The sequence below is a fragment of the Microtus oregoni genome, unplaced genomic scaffold, assembly GCF_018167655.1.
Source record: "Microtus oregoni isolate MIOR12 unplaced genomic scaffold, Mior012 000014F_ref0000157, whole genome shotgun sequence".
NCBI classification, from domain to species: domain Eukaryota; kingdom Metazoa; phylum Chordata; class Mammalia; order Rodentia; family Cricetidae; genus Microtus; species Microtus oregoni.
In genome coordinates, this window is record NW_024543073.1 from 7,829,576 (window position 1) to 7,849,652 (window position 20,077).

A 20,077-nucleotide genomic window follows, 5' to 3' on the forward strand; every position below is an offset into this window, starting at 1 on the left:
TCATCTTAGTGATCACTGATATAAATAACTTATACACTGGGTTACATCCAAGGAAAATCTAGACACTTCCCTAAATTGCTACCTTTAGGGAATACCTAACTCCACTGTATTTCGACAATCACTGGAGCTATTTGAGGGTGAACAGATATCTCTATCTTGACCAATCTGCATCTTCAGAAGCTCCAGTAACAAGATGTGAGCCCAGAAATCAGATGACATCACCACCAAGAACAAGAGTCCTCTGTCTGGGCAAGCACACTAACCAGTCTCCCTCTGAGAAAGGAGGAAATAAGTGACAAGGACCCCGAGGTTGCCTGGAGAATATAGGGGCAGGTAAAGACCACATCCTGTTCGACAAGTCACCTGACAACAAGCAGTGAAAACACCCAGCCATCTGGGTTATTCTACACTAGGAGCCTACACAACTCTCTGGTGCGCACGTGCCTGCGAGTGGCGTGCACACACACGGAGATCTCAGACTACCGAGACAGACGGTCCAGCGCACAATGACTAGTGAATGACAGTGTGTTTTCAAGCCGGGAGGAAATGACAAATAACAAAGCTGCCATCTCTGCCATCTCAGCCTTCCAGCTCAATGGCAGGGAAACCGGGCGCCACTGCTGAGATGCAATAATTAAGAAACGGGAACTAAGTGAACTCAGTCAAAACCAGAGAAGCAACGCAGCAACAAGCTGGAATCCACGTTCCCAGACACTTGCTCCTTCTACTAGAAGGACAGCGACTTGTACCAGCCAATCCTCGAGTTCCAGACTCGCAGATCCTGCCATTTTTCTTTTTAAAAAGCTGTAAAAATTAATTTGTCTATGAATCTCCTGTATCTTAAAATATGCTAGTTAATCAAGTTTCTTTAAAAAAAATCAGACACACAGTTCAAACTAGAGATGCTTACAGGATATTTAAAGAAGCAAGGTTAGCACAAACCAACAATAGGATCACTCGGTTTCTCATTTCTTATCCACCTTCATTCCCCTCAATATGCAAATTACCAAATGCTACACTAGTCAATGGACTCGGTGTAGGGGCTATGGAGCACGGGTAAAGGTTGACACTCATGGTGGAAAATAAAGAACCGTCGACAGCTGGCTTGGTTAGACTGCTGGACCAACTCAGTATTTTGTAAATTATTGGTAAAGAATAAGTCTCGCATCTTCAAACATGTCAAATCAGGGTTCTTTTCCTGATCCCCATCCCATGCTTTTTAAATGTCCGATTCCTGAGACAAGATCTTGCTATGTAGCCCAGGCTGGCCTCAAATGTTACTCTCCCCTTCTCAACATCCTAAAGGATAGGATTATAGGCATGGGCCGCCACACCTGCATCTTTTCTTTGACAACTATTAAAATGGACTTGAGACGCCCAGTTTCATACATCAGTGGTGGCTAACAGCTCTCAGGGCCACAGCTCTGGTCACAAGGTCTACCATGTTCAATCAAACAGAGGCATGAACCTCAAAAAAAAAAAAGAATATAAGCTAAAGTGACAATCACATCCATTGAAAACTGCCAGACAATTTTCAGCTTCCACACAAAGTAGACTGATTACTTCCTTCAAAAGACAACATCCTGCTTCAGTCTAGGCAACGTGTGATTTCAATCAAGGCAGCATCCTATTTCAATCAAAGTCAAGAAGTTTAAGAGATGAATCAACTCTACGAAATTCAACCTACATCTCTATATACTTCCTTTATCCAGACTGTATTAGATACTCTTTGTTAATCATAATCTTCCAGTCTGGGTTTTCTTTCTGCACTACAGGAAGACACTTAATCTTTTTTAAACAGTGATTTCCAATGCCGCTGGCTTGTGCATGTTCACTTTGGAAGGTCTGATAATAGAGCAGGTTAATACATTTTACCAGAAACATTCAATGGTTGTGAAGGGTTTGACTGAAAATAGCCCCCACAAAGGGAGTGGCACTACTAGGAGGTATGGCCTTGCTGGCATAGGTGTGGGCTTGTTGGTGAAGTGTGCCACTGAGCTTTGAGGTCTCACATATACTCAAGATACTGTCCGGTGTCTCAGTTCACTTCCTGAAGACATAGAATTCTCCAGCACCACGTCTGCCTGCACACCACGTACTCCCAGTCACAATGATAACAGACTAAATCTCTGAAACCGTAAGCTACCACCTCAATTAAATGTTTTCCTTTTTAATAGTTGCCATGGTCATTGTGTCTCTTCACAGCAATAGAAACCCTAACTAAGACAATAGTCTATCTATTCTGGCTTACAGCTAAAGGCAAAAATTCCTAATACTCATCATTCTCTACCTCAAGTCCTTTATATTTTATGGGTTAACTAATTCTGATATCAATTTGGAATGGAGCCAGCTTTAACTCCTAGCTCAGCTCAAAATAAATAATTATGAAGAACAAATGATATAAAAAGACAGATTCATTGGACTTTATGCTTTAAAAAAATGTTCCAAGTCATTCAGTTTCCAAATCAAATAATTTTACTACATAATATTAAAAAATGGGAAATGAGAAGAAACTATAAGAACTGATTTTTCAATCCAGCCTTTAGAATTCTAGTCTAAGCAGTGCTAATGGCAGTACGGATAATGAGGATCTACCCACTAAGTCCATAAGCACCCGCAACAGCGGCAAGCGTTCAGCATTAGCCATGAGATGCACATATTCATAAGCCCCAGATCAAACACAGCTGAAAACAAAATACCAAGAAAACTCCGTAACAGTGATGGGTTGGTGGTAAATACCTGTCATTTAGTACTCAGACAGGGGAAGAGGAGAGTTAGGAGTTCAAGGCCAGCCTCAGCTGCATAGTGAGTTCAAGGGCAGCTCGGTCTAAATGAGACTCTATCTAAAAATCAAATCAAAACCAAGACACCCATAAAAGATCAACTGGCCTAAATAAAATACCCAAAAAACTTGCTGGTCTTAGAGTCCCATAATAAACTGAATAGGTCCTCCATTTATCCCCAGTGTTGATAGTAATAGAAAATAATCACGCCTAAAACAAGGTGGATGGATGGGTAAAGCACTGCTGGGGAACCTGCACAAATCTGGAAAGAGAAAGCCAACTGCACAAAGCAATCATCTGATCTCAACGGGAGCACTATGGCATATGCCTGCACATAAACCGCATGTGCGTGTGTGCACACACACACACATGCACACACACATACACACAGTTACTAGTACACAAACGGTTTATAGCAACTTTGTTGCTTTCAGAGAACCTACAGAGGCGTGAATCTAGAGTACACTGCCGAGTTCAGGTAACTCATTCACATATGGCTGACATTTTGTTCAGATGCTTTGGAAGGGATGCAGAGAAAAATAAAGGAAGTAAAACTGGAAGGGGAAAAATTGCTAATGCCCAGGATGCTAGGGAACAAGAGTATGTTAATTCCTCTCACATCTACGTAACTGACGATACTCACACAGCATGCATTTGACAAGGAGAAGATACTTACAGCCCACGGGGAAATCTGATTTCCAAAAAGAAATGAATAATAGTAATAATGGACTTTTCTCCCTTTCTACCATGTTTCCTTGACGGTGTAAATTCTAAGGTATAAGCCTATATATATGAAGAATAAAAACAAGCTTTTCATGGATAATGTTACTGTATTTATTTTGCATATTTCAAGTATCAAATAGTCCTATAAAGACGTGTTTTTTTCTAATAAAAATAAATTACCTTCAAAATGACAATATACCTCCTACACTGACTGCTCATGAAGTCATATCTAGAGTAATCAATTTAGTATTGAAGAGTAAATGTCAAATTTACATTCTTCTCTACCAACAAAGTTATGTTCTTATACAACATTCTGGTCTTCCTTTAGAAATAAAAGCTGCTAGGTTTTGCTTTGGGTTTTACAATACAGGTTAACTATTTTCTTTTGCTCCTTCTGGAGCAGGAATTAAGCAGTCTATCAGTTCTAACCTTGACAATGCCTGTATGGCTAGCTTTTACTGTGCAGGAAGGCACTATACAGGCCGCTAGAGGCAAAAAGTCACCAACACTTTTACCCAGCTGTGGACCCTACACTGGAGCACCACTGGCAGGATCTCTATGGAGGTAACCATCCACTTACTGATTGGATTTGAAGCCCTGCTTCATGGGAAGGAATTAACACTTGGTATTTAAAAAATAAAAATCAAAAAACAAAAACAAAAAAAAAACCTGATTTAATAAATAAGACACACGTGGAGAAGCTACTACCACTGTCTTGATAAATGCCAGACCCATCCTCTGCCCTCTGCTATTCGTGCTTATGACCATAGGGCAGTGCTGCTCCCAGCTTAGGTCAGAAAAGCATCTCTCTCAGTGGATGATGGTCACTGCAAAGACTTGCAACTGCTCAAAGTGCTGAGAAAAGTGAGCATTGAATGTTCTGCCACAAACAGGACAGCCACCAACCCCTCCAAGGCCCAGGGAGCATCATCACAGAAGAGAGAATAGGAGCCAGAGGAAGGGGGCGGTGCAGTCGTCCAGGTATGGCATGGCTGTTGCACTCGGAAGCTCACAACAGCTATGATTCCTGCCTAAGACTGGGCACAACACACTGCATCACAGATGAAGGTTTATGCAGGCAGACAAAGATCACTGTGGGGAGGTCAGGACTCCACACTCCACCCTGAGAAACTGTCGGGAGTTAATCATGGCTGGAGCAGAGGGAAACATTTTTTCTGTGGTGGAACCACTGAAAGGTGCAATGATCCTATAAATAGCTTTTACCAATGCTTCGGTGAGCAAACCTAATGAAACTCTTTGTGTCACACAGAAAGAGAGAGAGAGAGAGAGAGAGAGAGACATGAAAGCAGAAGGTGCTGTTTGTGAAGAGGAGTCAGTAGGAATGGGAAGAAGTAAGGAAGGATTATGCATTATATACATGTATGAAAATGTCTTCATGAGACCCGTTATTACATTAAATTAATATATGCTAATAAAAGAAAAATACTGATGTATGAAATTCTCAAAGTTACAAATAATTCATATAAATATTAAAAGTAAAACAAAAATAGATAGAACAGGATATCAAAACTCAATTTAAAATGGGATTTTTTTAAAAAAATAAAAGATAATGTTCTGAGCTCTTATTAATGGAACTCTGGAGACAGTGACAACAGGATGACTCAGTATCACCATGCAGATACACTGCTATATGTGTGTGTGTGTGTGTGTGTGTGTGTGTGTGTATATATATATATATATATATATATATATATATATATCCCCACCTAGGACACTGACGAAAGCATCAAACAGATGGAACGTAAGGAGTGGCTCCTTCAGGTGACCATAGTAATCCGCGATTGTCTTGAAGACATCTTTCTCAAACCCCAAGTACATAGGCTGCTTCCAATCAGAACAGTTGGGCCCTTTAAAAGAAGAAAGAGAACAATTAATGAGGCAGTTACTTGTAAGTACCATAGTCTGACCATCTGTGTGTGTACACAGATAGATACTTGAGAAATACAGATAAGTTTTCATATGGAAATGACATATACCTTTGCTCAAATACGATTAATGTTTAATTGAATATATTATAAAAATGAGGAGTACTTAATATATCTCTATTTTAAAAGAAAAACTTTTTTTTCAAGTCAAGGCAAACTTTATTCATGTTTCATTTCAAATAGTCAAAATTTTCCTAATCTTAATAAAGTTAAAATAACAATTTGTTAATATGTAATAGATGAGCTATCAAGAAATTTTTACAACTTCTTGAGTTTATTAACTATCCTATAATATCCTAAAATCATACAGTTGAAAGAATCAGTCTTTCCTAACAAACTTTCAGACAAATGAAACTTTTATGCTTTTTGAAAAGATGAGAAAAATTTTACATTCTATCTTGTCAATTTATTCTAAACTATAAACAATCACTGCCCAATTATTAAAGGAAAACTGATCACACTGTAGAGCTGGAGCAACCTTGGAAGCTCTGAGCCAGCCTGGGCCATGCTCTGTGCCACCTGAGGGCAGAGGAAAGTCCCTCTAGAACCCAGGTCCCAGGAGAAATAAGAATGATCTGCACAATCTGACAGCAAGCACCCTCAGTGCACTGCACAATGAGCACAGGATCACACCGCCAAGCTGACAAACAAACTGGAGGTGCTGAGGCCTTGAAGGAAACAGCGCGTCCCAAGAGGACCATGGACGAAAAGGAGTGCAATTATGTGACCAGCTCTCGGCCAGCAGAGGACAAAGTCGTTAAACCCAGATAGACTGATATGCCCAAGAGGATGAACAAAGCAACAAAGACGAATTCAAGGAAATTCTTCCCACAGAATTGAGGGAGCTAAGAGATTCGAGCTGTAACACAGGAAGCCACTCTGGACCATGACATTCAATCCCCCAGGACGTCATGAAATGGCTCTTTATGGTGTCCCTAAAATCTCCTTTACTGGGAGCTGGAGATGGCTCAGAGGTTAAGAGAGTTCCCAGCACCCACATCAGATGGCTTTACAACCATGAATAACTGAAGCTCCATGGGATCCAATGCCCCCTTCTGACTTCTATGGGTACCTCCACCTACATGCACACACCCCCACACACATAGGTAAAAATAAAATCGCTAGCCGAAAACAAAACTTACTGTACCCTTTACAGTCTGTACCCGTCTTAAAAATTAATTTTATTAGTTAAAATAATGTTGTAAGCATAAACCTAGCAGCAACTGTATAAACCATGTTTGTTTACATCTTCCTCACATACGAAGCGTAATCAAATGATGGTCTGCTATATCTCAACAAGAAGACCCATTGCCAGAATTAGTACTTAGCAGGGTGAGCGAGTAATAAACAGTTACATGCCTAGGGAATGTAGCATCATCTTTGTTAAAAATATGGGGGAAATCCCTTAAAGGAAACACAGATCTTTTCTTTCTTAATCACCTTAAGTTCTAAGGACATATTTTTCCCTTAGTCTAGCTTTTTATAATAATGTTATTCCTGACAGATTCTGGAATGAAATGTTTTACCTATTTTATTTCCATTTTTTATTGGCTCTTCTGATGTCTACACACAAAAGGCAAAAGAAATCAGTTAATCCAGTTCTGCATTAACACAAATCTTCATCCTCTGAGCGTCCATGAAAGGGTCTGGCCCAAAACTGAGCACGCAGGTCCAAGCGTGCGTGGTCTACACTGACTGAAGAAATCTTCAAAAGAGAAGGAAGAATAGCAGACTTCTAGAAAAAGAAGGCACATAGCTCTTAAGACACCAGATAGTCACCTATACCCTTTCAGAGGACTCAAGAGGAGACTGCACTTACTAAAGGTAAGGACAAAGAGCAGGTCGTAACCGACAGACTCAGAGTAAAGTTTCATACACAGGAGAATTCAGGAAAGCTTAGAAATTTTATAAGACTGTCCAACAGGCTGGCCTTGTCCTTTGGCTACCTTTTATATTTGATACATAACCAACCCTCTGTGATATGCTAACCATTTGTAAAGATTGCTCTCAATACATGTGAGCCCACTCCTTCTCCCAACACTCTGGTCTCTAGCCCGTAGCAATTATAAAGTCATAGGCCATCTTTCCTCTACTAGATGGCCAGTCATGCCCACCTTACTGCAGGCATCTGTGGCTTTGTGTGTCAACCAGGGAACTGAGTACACACTTCCCAGCATTCCCGTCTTCAGTAAAAGTCACACACAACAAATGCACCTCACGGCATTTCAGCGCACTCTATAGCTTCATTCCCACGGGTAACTTCCAAATCTTTGGTTCTCCAGGAGCTCAGAAAAAGTGTAGGAGCTTCGCAATTGTACATTTATGTCACCACTGCCACCGCTGGCCAAAGTTGTAATTTTTATTTAATTTACTTTGACCAGTTGAGCAGAAAGGATAAAATGCACTTCCGGGTCAGCAAGATGGCACAGTGGATAAAGACATTCATGGCCATGTCTGACCACCTAGGCTCGGTCCCAGAACCCATAAGGTGAAGAAGAGACTAACTCCTCCGTGCATCCTCTGGCCTCCACACACTTGCTATGGCATGGCAATAGTATGTACACACACACACACACACACACACACACAACACACAATTTTAAAATCTTCAGTAAAGTACTTCTCCAGGCTAAAGCCGTATCCAAATTATCAACAAACATCAGTGAAAATTTTAAGAGTTAAACTTGGAGAACTCTGAGTTGTATGTTAACTGGTATTGCTATGTGTGTTCAGAATAAGAGGGAAAAACCGCCCCACACAGGGCCAGTAAGACAACCATACTCAATGGTTAGTTTTATTCTATAATCAACAGAAGTGACTCAGCTTAATAATTCAGTCTACTAATTCAATAACTTACACATCTGTCTCTGCATATGCTGATCCTACACAAAAATAAGAAAGTAACCTTTTCCTGAAAGAGCCATGATACTCTAGAGCTTCTCTAAAACCAAATATCATCATTATTAATAAGCTAAAATAACAAGGATTCTCATTAAAAACACATGCTTCGGGCAGAATAGACTGTTCCTCAGGTGAAAGTGTTGGCTGTCCAAACCTGATGATCTGGTGAAGACCCTCAGAGCCCAGAGAATAAGAAGCGATCCCCCAATCACCTTCTGACCACCACACAGGCAATACAGCATGCACACGACATCCGCATGCACACATACATATCACATACACACACACAGTAATAATAATAAAGCGTTTCTTCCTTTAAATATTAGAATCCACTCTTTAGGTTACACTTCCTGAAAATACCAAGAACATGATAGTGTTCATTAAGCCTTTATTATACTGTTCCTTTACGGTGCTGATGACAGCCAATGAGGAGCATGCCATGTGTCCACTAAAGAGATTTTCTATGCCTAAGTGCATACCCTCGGGCCCACCCGGGGCCAGGCCTCCAGATCTTACGTGCAGGTCTCTGACACAGTCTTTGTTGTCTCTCTGAATGCAGGCTCCTCTCCTTCTAAGCCATCCTGCAGATCAGCCAGGCCAGTTCTCTAAAACACCCTGTTCCTCTTATAACACTGGCCTCCAAAGCCCCGTGGAGGACAGAAGCTGCCCAGCACACAAGACGTGAGCATGGCAGACGCTTACCAACCCCTTTAGGAATGACAGCCTACAGACCACCGCAGGAGGCTGCTGCTCTACGGTGTCCACTGTCACTCGCTTCTTTCACCCCTACGATGTGCTCGCGGGAGTGGCACGGACTTGATGTCTAGTCATCCATGAGACCGAGGAAGAACTAGATGCCTTTAAAACTGCAGTATAAAATGCTGTGACTAAGTCATGAATCTACCGGAAAACCACAATGGTCGCCAAGCGATTCCCTGCCAGCCTCACAGGTGTTAAATCAATGTCCAGCCCACTGAGCAGGAATGTTTTCTAATTCAAGGCACTAATTTCTGTTAATTTTATAAAACTGGCAGATAATTAGTACTTACAATTTGCCAAACACTTCATAGCTGACAGGACCCAATAAGGAAGCTCTTCTGTAGGAATAAAAAGAAAAATACAAAAGATATTTTATTCATCTCTTTATAACTCCATCAATCAATCTCTCTCTCTCTCTCTCTCTCTCTCTCTCTCTCTCTCTCACACACACACACACACACACACACACACACGGTATTAGAATATATCATTTGTCCAGGCAATATGAGACATTTCACCAATTTGTGTACAGAACAATTACAAGATAGAAATTTTTCTTTTCTTTAGAAGCAATGTTATAACATGTACTTAAATCGGAAATAACACTTTCTCAAAGGATAGGATACACTTTTAAAAACAGTAGTAAAAAGAAAGAATTGGATGATTTGTCCAGGGAAAAACATGGCATGCATGAGGCCCTGGGTTCAATCCTTAGCACCAAAATGAGGGGCCAGGGGCGGGGGTTGGGGGAGACAGGACCGACAGTATATTTTGTAGGTCTAATATAGTTTTCATTTTACCTGTTACCATTTTCAAAATGTTTCAGGTCAAGAACATTCCACTGACATATTAATCACAGGCTGCAAGTAGCAGCTCAGCCTTACAACATTAGTGACATGGCTAAGATAAGCCCAGCCCAGAGGCTGGAGAGACTGCCCAGTGGTTAGAGCATGGGGTGCTCTTCAGTTCCCAGCACCCACATCACATGGTTCACAATCACATGCAACTGCAGCTCTGGGGAATAACTCCCTCTTCTGGTCTCCTTGGATATTGCACTTATTCGTACAAACCTACACAGAAACACACATACACACAAATAAAAATAAAACCTTTAAAAAAAAAGATCCCAGCAAAATAACTTGATACAGCCTCTTCCCTCTGGGCCTACAGTAGAAAGGAACTTGTATGATTCTATAGTATGGGAAGCAGCCTGTTGTTGCAGAAAAACAGCAAAACAAAAACAAACAAACAAACAAAAAAAAAAACACCTGACTGGTTGTCCAAGTGCCAACTCAAAGTATGATTCTTCTCCACACACCGATTTCTGCCTGTCACTGTCCTCCATTCCTGATGGAGGGCCTACGACAGGAGAAGTGCTCCTGTTTTCCAAGGCAAGTCCTCCTCCTGTCCAGGGACACAGCTTACTTAAACCTCTTCTCCGCTCACACACCGTGATCCTTCTTGTACACGCCACTGGTTAGGAGCTTCAGCCTGAATGTACTAACAGTTTCCTATGTCCCCCAAAGTACTAGACCATTTTCTCGCATCCAAAGGTCACTTAGTTCCAGCCAATTATCAGCAAGGACTTAAGATCAACTCAAAGAACCCTTCTAATTCCGGTCCAACACTTACCTATAAGAAAACGCTTTTAAATTAGTCTTGAGTCAAATATGAGGACACATCCCTGCCTGTCAGCTGAGGCAAGAACATCTCAAGTTCCTGAACTACATAGTAAAACCTTGCCACACATAAACAAATAAAACCAGTCTGACGATTGTGGCCCACCACAGGCACTATGGGCAATATGACTGCCTTGTTACAAAAAGAAATAAAAATAAAAAATTAAAGGCATGTTTTGGTTTGTGGTTTGGTTTCACCCCTGATTTATAAGCCAGCTTAAAAAAAATTCAAAAAAAAAATACTTTCAACATTTAAAGTTATCTCATTAAAATAATAATAATAATAATAAAGACTATCCCAGTCAACCTAACTTACTGACACCATTGTGAAAAGGTAATTCAGAAACCTAAACGTGGGGCTGAGAATGTAGCTCAGTTTCTAGAGTACCTGACTAGCTCACAAGGTCCTAGGTTCAGTGGCCAGTACCACCTGAATCATTACCACATGGTAACTCTTGCCCTTGACCGCAGCATTCAGACTCCCTGGGCACTCGTCTTTCTATGATATTTTAATAACCCAAACACTGAGTAAAACACTGATAGAAAACAGATAAATGTAGTGAGGACCTAGACTCCGCTGGGGCTCAGGAAGAGACGTGTGTGCCACTGTGAGGTCCGAGCAGCGCACAGGGCTGTGCACTCACTTGACTTGTCATCCAGGATGACGACGCCCTGCTTGCTGACACTGTACACATTATGGATGATGAACTTGGAGTTGACAAGTTTGGTGTTTAGAACTTCTTCCAGGGAATCCAGGCCAAGGACTTTCTGTAAACTAAAATGATAAATAATTTATTCTTAAAATAATGTTTAAAGTTTCAAAGTTTGTTTCTAAACACTGAGCAATACAATAGGTTCTCTCCCCCCACCCCCGCCGTGTGTGTGTATGTGTGTGTGTGTGTGTGTGTGTGTGTACGTGCATGTGTGGTGTATGTTTACATGTGAGCCAGCACTCATGCATGCTCATGTCCAGGTCAGAGAAGGGTGCCTCATGTCTTCTCTGTAGCCCTCCCCTGTTTTATGAGGCAGGTCTCACTGAACTCCAAGCTCACTGTTTTGGCTAGCTGGTCAGAGAGCTCCAGGAATCCACCTATCTCTACCTCACAGTGCTATTACAGGCACAAGCAGGCGTGTCAGTTTCTACCCTGCGCTGGAGATTTGAACCAAGGTCCTCGCTGCATTCACTGCAAGCACTCTTATCCACTGAGCATCCCCTTATCACCTCAAAAGATCAATCTTTAAGGTGCACTGTTTTCATTTACTGTACCCAAACTTTCTAGACAGTGGGTTAGGAATGGAATATATTTAAAATAACCTAGAATATCCTTTTCCAATAGCATACTTCCTTAATTACTGAATCACACAACAACTTGAATTCTAAGACAGTTTTTTAACTAAAATCCCTTAAGGTCAAATTTTCCATTACATGCTTATTAAACTTAAGATGTCAGTGACTGAAAGTTTAAAACTCTAAGTTGGGAATGGTAGGACATACATGAAGTCCAAGCACTCCAAAGGCTGAGCAGAATGACAGAGAATTCAAGGTCAGCTTGGGCCACAGAGCAAGAGCATGTCTCAAGAGGCTTAAAAAATAAAAAAGAATTCAAAGTCATATCTAACAATAGAAACTTCTCAAAAATTCAGTTAAATTATATATGTAAACAGCATAAGTACAGATTATGCAAGGTTGAGATTTTTAAACATAATTTCAGAAAACTAAAAATGCAGAGTAGGAAAGAGATAAGTAGAAAGAAGACCCCACAATTTCCCAAACATCAAGCGTGCATACTAGGATAGCGTCATGGACTTCCAGATCTCCTCCACGTTGGCCTCGGTCAGCTGTCTTCGGTGGACCAGACGGCAAGCTGGCACCTCTCCAATAGCAATGCTGTGCCGCTTGAACCACATCTCAGAATTCTAATGTGGCGGGAGGGGGATGGGGAGGAAGAAGGGATGAAAGGGGCAGAATAGAAAGAACCAGAATAAATTTTTCAACATAAAATGCTACAGTTTATGAGAAATGCTTTTGACTCGTCTATTTGTAATTTGACTGAAAATATGGTTAGAGTTATCATCTTTCTTTGTATGGACTGCTGAGAAGGAATGAATGACTCTCAAGATCAGGTCCTATTACAGCGAATGGCAAAAGAGCTAAGGCAGTAAGTACGGCACTAAACCACTGCTATTTCCTGTGGGAGCTCCAACTAACCTGTGAAATAAATTTTTATAAATTCAAAATTAAGTGCAGAAATGCTTGTCTTGATTTACATTGTCCCAACTGAGTAATCATTTATATATATATATATATATGTATGTAATATATACATATCATTTATATATATATATATATATATTCTAGAATTCTCTTTTATAAGCAAATATCAAAGCAAATATATAATATTGGAAAGCAACCCAATCCTAAGCAACTGCGAAGGGCAGAAAAGCAAGCAGCCTGCAAGAATGGTTCAGGATGACTAGAGCCAGGGAGTGACACCTTCTGGAGACAGGTGATGGCTCAGAAAGCTCAGGCTGCCCAAGCCACATAGCTCTCCACACCCGTGTTCCTAGCAGTTCATGCCCCAGTTAGTCTATTAGACACAAGTCAAACTTTTTTTTTTCAATCACAGGGAAGAATTTTGACCTGTGAGAGGCAAAACTATGGTAGAAAACATTCACAATGGGTTTCTAGAATATATTTTTTTAAATATACTGCTACAAAAAAAAATCTTACTAATTTGGAAAAAGCAAGAAAGTTATTTTTTTTGTTTGTTTGTTGTTGTTGTTTTTAAAGGAGAGAGAGTGGGGTAGATAGGGTTCAGGTGCCCATGGAAGTCAGCAGCACTGGATTTATGATGGTTGCTGCCAATAAACATGGGTGCTGGGAACCAAACTGTGATTCCTCTGCAAGATCAGGTTCTGTTAGGTGTTTAAACAGACAACTGAAGAAAAGGAGTTTCCGTACGAACCTTTTCTCGACTAGGAACTAACAGCTACTGGGCAGTCCTCGAGGAGCTAGCACCCCGCAGTCTCCATCTGCTGTCTAACACTGTATCTCCTGCTTTACTGTCCTTCTCTCTCTAGACTGCGCGTGCAGAGACGGTGTCACATGGCACTGAGTATATACGCATTGCACACTTGTCACACATGGATGCTCTCAGTAAATATTTTTAATAAGTAAACGAGGGATTTCCAAATACTGTCTCCCTTCTAAGTTCCGGGGTCACTGTCTCCATCCACCTGCTAGGCACTCCTATTTCCCATAAACCACCATTATTGTCAAATTCATACCAAAGTCAGCACCACCCTTGACAAGTCTGCAAGCCCCTGTGGGGTCCCCGCTTCTGTCACTGCTGTCATCTTTGCCTTGATCATTTTTGATAAGCCTGAGCTCCTTAATTAACCTCCCCAAGTTGAGACATCACAGAATTTCTTTGCGGGGGGCGAGGGCTGTTTTTTCTTTTAATTGGGCTGTCTAAAAATGGCTTCATCACATCTTTACAAACAAAACTGTCTGGATGTCTAATCTTATAAGACCTGATTAACCTAAATCAATAAGGTCAGTAAATTTCTTCCATAACTGACATATCAAAGATTCTCTGCATTTTATTTTTTAGCATCATCTCAATCTTGGCAGTCTTGTTAGCACAAACGATATTTTAAGAAAAAAATATGGAGGAGAAAAAAAGAGGCTGTGTGTTTCACGATGTGCTGCCTTTAGAGACCGGAAGAAGCCAGGCTTGTTCATACGCTGTGCTGGGAATGGGGCCACTCCACAGGACAGCCTCCCGGCTCATGCTCCCGAGACAATAATTAAGACAGCCTTCAGGAGAAGACAGGAAAGGGAGTTAGCAGAATCTGCTCTGACTGAACATATGAAAGCAGGCACCACAGGCTCTATCAAATGTCAGGGGTAAGAGTGAAAACCAGGAGAGAGCCTGTGAAATGGCCTCAGCCCTGGCAGGTGGGGAGTTATTTCACAGTGCCTCCCAAACAGTTCAAACACGACCCAGGAGAGCGCACTAGACACGCTGGTAACTCACTAGGTGATCCCTCCTGGATTGAAATCATGACTATTGTTTTAATTCATTCATTCATTGACAGTTCACACATGTGTGCAATACATTGTGGTCACACTCATTCCTCACCCCTCTTGTCCCTTCCTCATCCCTTCCCCCACCGGGTCCCCATGTCCCTTTCATCTCTTTATTTTGTTGTTTGTTTTTGCTGTGTGACTCACTGGGTTTACCCAGGGCCCACTGTGTGGGCAGGGGTGGGGAGTTATCCACCAATGGCAACCCCATGGACCCAGTGACTTCCTCTTCCCAGCAGCCAGCAACTGCAATACTGTGCCCGCTGTCTTTACCGCAGCGCTTACCATCACAATCGGCCTCACGGGAATGTTCTCTTGTGAAGTGCCAGGTGGGGGATCATTCCATTCTGGAAATTTGATGACATCTCTTTGATGCAGGGGCTTCTTTGGATATGGCTTCAGGGGTGAGGAAGGAGGAAACCTGAATCCAAGAAGAAATGCTCTAATATTGCAGACAATAGGAGACAGGTGGTTCAGCACTCAAGGGAGTGATGAGCCCGTTCTTGATTAAATTATCAAACATGTAATAGCATTATCAACAATGACGTTTAAGATATTCATTCATTATGCCTACCAAATAAAATTTATAGAGAAAGGGTATAAAATATGAGACATTTTTTATAATAAGCCTTGTTTGAACCTGTGGCACTGTGCACACTACACAGCCCTCTGCCACCACTACACCCTTAGCTCGCCATCAATCAGTCTCAGTGAGACAGGGACTGGCTACAGGGTCCAGACAGACCCGGCATTCACAGTCCCCCAGCCTCCTCCTCTGGAAAGCAGGGATCACAGTGTAGACAGCTGTGGCGGGCTTCTGGCTTGATTTCTTTTTCTCTCCCTTTATCTTTAAGATGAGGTCTCACTTTAGTACTCAGGCTTGAACTCCTGGCCTAGGCAACCCCTCTGCTTATGCTGCCAGAACGGCAGTATCAAGTGTGTGTCACCTCATCAGTTCTAAAGGTGCTCTTACTGCAACGGGAGGCCCTTGGTTTCACCCAGCGTGAAATCTTCTTTGCCTCCTGGCTCTATTGCTAAATTTTACAGATGGAGAAATCCTCAGTGGGCGAGGTCGAAGGGCAGCACACTGACTGACATTCATCGACTCCTTCGCTGGCAGTGCTGGGTCCCGCACAGCAGGCAGGCACTCCACCACCCAGCTAGGCCCAGCCCTGGGTGCACTTTTATAACGACTTCTCAGAAAGACTAACTCCTCTTCCCTGGAATATCCAACATGTCACACAGGGATTGAAATACCAACCAAGAAATCCATCTTCGGGGAGGTAGAAAACCGTCTGGAATGTTTCTGCTTTCTCCACATGGCCCATCTTCCTGGATCCCCTGACTATCAGGGCCATTCCACCTTGAACATAAGAATTCCCTCCTGAAAATGGATTGCACCACACCAATACAGAACTTATGCTAGGGGCTGAAGAGATGGCTCCATGGTTAAGAGCATTGCCTGTTCTTCCAAAGGTCCTGGGTTCAATTCCCAGCAACCACATGGTGGCTCACAACATCTGTAATGAGGTCTGGTGCCCTCTTCTAGTCTTCAGGCATACACGCAAACAGAATATTGTATACATAATAAATAAAGGATTTTTTTTCAAAAAAAAAGAACTTATGCTAAATGTGTCTTTTCTTCTAAGACGTTCCTCTATACATTTTTTAGAACAGGATACAGTGAAATATATCAGTAGGATGGATGTGTGGCTCAGGGGCAGAGTTCTTGCCCAGCATGTGGGAAACTTTGGCGTCTGGGATGTTCAATCCCAGCACTGCAATAAAGGATAGGGGAGCATCTCAAAAGCAATGCAAGAAATCAGGAAGTTGTTAACTTTTGTTTTTAAGATTCAGGCCCAAATAAAGGTTCAAAACCGTCCCCACAGGAATCAGAGAAATGGCGCTGTGGCTAAGAGCGTGTCTGTTTTAGACGACCTAAGTTTGGTTCCCTGCATCCATGTCAGGCAGCTCACAATCGCCTGCCACTCCAGTGTAAAAGTATCTGATGCCCTCTTCTGGCCTCCATGAGCACTGCACTCACACACACATACATAGAGACACACATATACACACATATATTTAATTTTCCCTGTGATATCTATAGGAAAAGTAATTCAGATCATTAAACATTTTATTCTTTAAAAAAATGTTTAATTGAAAATTTCATACATGTACACAAATGGATTTTATCTGCCTTCCACTTCACTCAGCTAATCTACCACCCAGCTCTTCCCAGCTTATCTTTTTTTAAAATATTTATTTATTTATTATGTATACAATATTCTGTCTGTGTGTATGTCTGCAGGCCAGAAGAGGGCATCAGACCTCTTTACAGATGGTTGTGAGCCACAATGTGGTTGCTGGGAATTGAACTCAGGACTTTTGGAAGAGCAGGCAATGCTCTTAACCTCTGAGCCATCTCTCCACCCCCCCCCCCAGCTTATCTTTTTAAATATTCCACAAAGTCAAATTTGTACCTTCCACATCCTCATGAGTATGAGGCCATCCTCGGTACATCGTCAATACCAGGGGCCACACCCTTAAAGAAAAGTGCTTCTTCTCCCCTCGGTGACATTGGCTGTCAATAGCTAAGAGTGTACAAGCCCCGCCCCAACACGGACACACATGCACACATACACACGCACGCACACACTGGAATGTGACAGGCTTCATCTGTGCAGACAGCCACGACTGCCATGAGCTCCTAAGTCACATCCAGAAGATGTGTTTGGCCCTGGTCCTCCCCACCTCTAGCTCTCACCATCTTCCCAGCCCTGTCTTCTGCAACATTCCAGGAGCTTTAGGGACAAGGGGTGTGATGCAGATGCTTACGGCCCAAACTTCATGCACACATGGTCTCACTCTTGGACCGGTCATGAGTTTCTGAGCTGTGAGCGTCTCATTCTAAGGCACACACTGAATCAAAGAGTTCTAAAAGTGCCAACGTCTTCAAAGAACACTTGGCTCACGGTGAGTCAGGAGACATGATGGTAACAAGAGCACTACAGGAACCTCTTCACAACAGTCACAGGAGAGAAAAGCTCGACTCCGCATCCTCTGAAAAGAACATCCAATAGCCACGCTGCATTTTAAGTCAGTCTGAATCACAAGAAAAACCACGAGGTCTGGAAATCACCAGTTCAGTTATATTAACTGAAACCACCCCCAGTGGATTATGTGGCAATCAGATTATTAAAGCAGGTGACAGAATCCCAAGTATAAAATAAATGAAAACATTAAGCCAGCCAAGGATACTTGAGTCTGTATGTTAAGGCTTTCTCAGCTGGGTGGTGGTAGCGCACAACTTTAATCCCAGCACTCAGAAAGCAGAGGCAGGCAGATCTCTGTGAATTCAAGGCCAGCCTGGTCTACAGAGTGAGTACCAGGACAACCAGGGCTATACAGAGAAACCCTGCCTTCAACTACCTCCCCTCCAAAAAAAGAAAGAAAGAAAATGGCTGTTTCATAACAGTCCATCTAACATCTAACTCTTCTCTCCTCCTCTTCTGCCCCCCCCCAACCTTTTCTTCTGTTTTTAAGCAGACCCTTGCTACGGCCCAGGCAGGCCTTGAACTACAGATCATCCTTGCTTCAGCCTTCCACTGTGCTGAAATGACAGACGCACCACACCTAGGTCCACTCTGATTCCTTAAAACCAACAGTCACAACAAAACCTCTTTCCAACCCAAGCTTATCATGTGGGCATGCGCCCTCCCACAGACTCACCTGCGTATATAACCCGAGTTCCTAAACCACGCACCTCGCAGCTCACTCTCCACTATGGTAGGAAAACTGGGGACCTGGGTTCAGACTTGGCATCTTACGCACTGCCTGTACGTCCTTCAGAAGGAAAAACCTCCTTAAATAGCAACTTAGTGATGTGTCAGACATCTATACACTCCCCTTCAGCTTTGGAAACTTTATCCTTGTATATCCACTGAGAAATAAATATCTCAAAGGGCAAAGCAGAATTTCTTATGTGCAGACTATCTCTCACCCTACCTAGTGATGAGATCTTTGCCACCATAACACCTGGCAGATAGGTATCCTATTTCCACTTCAGTCTGGCGACCTAGCCCCGAGGGGGTAAAAAAAATGTACAAGGGCTCCCTCTGGTGGTGACTACTGGAGGTACCTTCTGGAGATAAGAAGTTTAATCATAGCATTTGACTCCTGCGGTCTGGGGCTAGACACCCCATTAGCTGATCTGCTTCAAACTTCACTTGAATGAAATAGAAATATTTCCCAAACAGGAAAGCAATTTTTTAAAAAGCTAACTAACTGGCTCGAAGCACAACACACCTTCAAGATTTATAAGTTCCTCAATAGGGGTGTGAGCATGCCCTCAGGAGTCTGGGGCCAGCCTGGGAGACACAGCACAAAGCCTGTCTCCAAAACAAACACCATAAGTGGACAGCAGCTCACAGAGACATGCAATTTGTACAGAGAAGAAAAGACCCTGGAGTGTTCACCTCCCTACCCCAACGCTCAAGGAGCAGGACAAATGAAGGGAACAAAGATTCTAAGGGCCTGAAGTCAGGAAGGACCAAACCAGCATGAAAGGGGGAGGAGCTCACAAGGCCCCACCCTTAGGTGAAAGCTATGGGCAGCTGAAGGTGGAAGAATGGATGAAGAAAGTATGGAATGTATACATATTAGAGTACTACTCAGCAGTAAAAAACAAGGACTTCTTGAATTTTGCATACAAATGGATGGAAATAGAAAACACTATCCTGAGTGAGGTAAGCCAGACCCAAAAAGAGGAACATGGGATGTACTCACTCATAGTTGGTTTCTAGCCATAAACAAAGGACATTGAGCCTATAGTTAGTGATCCTAGAGAAGCTAAATAAGGAGAACCCAAAGAAAAACATATAGGCATCCTCCTGTTTTTCAGGCGATGAAAGGAGAGACAGAGACCCACATTGGAGCACCAGACTGAAATCTCAAGGTCCAAATCAGGAGCAGAAGGAGACGGAGCACGAGCAAGGAACTCAGGACCGCGAGGGGTGCACCCACACAGTGAGACAACGGGGATGTTCTATCGGGAACTCACCAAGGCCAGCTGGCCTGGGTCTGGAAAAGCATGGGATAAAACCGGACTAGCTGAACAAAGCAGACAATGAGGACTACTAAGAAGTCAAGAACAATCGCAGTGGGTTTTTGATCCTACTGCACGTACTGGCTTTGTGG

The 20,077-nt window shown here is 42.5% G+C and overlaps 1 protein-coding gene across 1 annotated transcript in view; it reads right to left on the reverse strand.

Moving 5' to 3' along the window:
• Positions 1-20,077, reverse strand: part of Depdc1b (DEP domain containing 1B) — a 59,831-nt gene that overhangs the window by 14,578 nt on the left and 25,176 nt on the right. The window contains exons 3-7 of the mRNA XM_041663522.1: positions 15,167-15,302; positions 12,581-12,708; positions 11,436-11,566; positions 9,403-9,450; positions 5,234-5,374 (exon numbers count right to left, since the gene is read on the reverse strand). Coding sequence (XP_041519456.1) covers positions 5,234-5,374; positions 9,403-9,450; positions 11,436-11,566; positions 12,581-12,708; positions 15,167-15,302 — 584 coding nt within the window. The remainder of the gene's footprint in view (positions 1-5,233; positions 5,375-9,402; positions 9,451-11,435; positions 11,567-12,580; positions 12,709-15,166; positions 15,303-20,077) is intronic.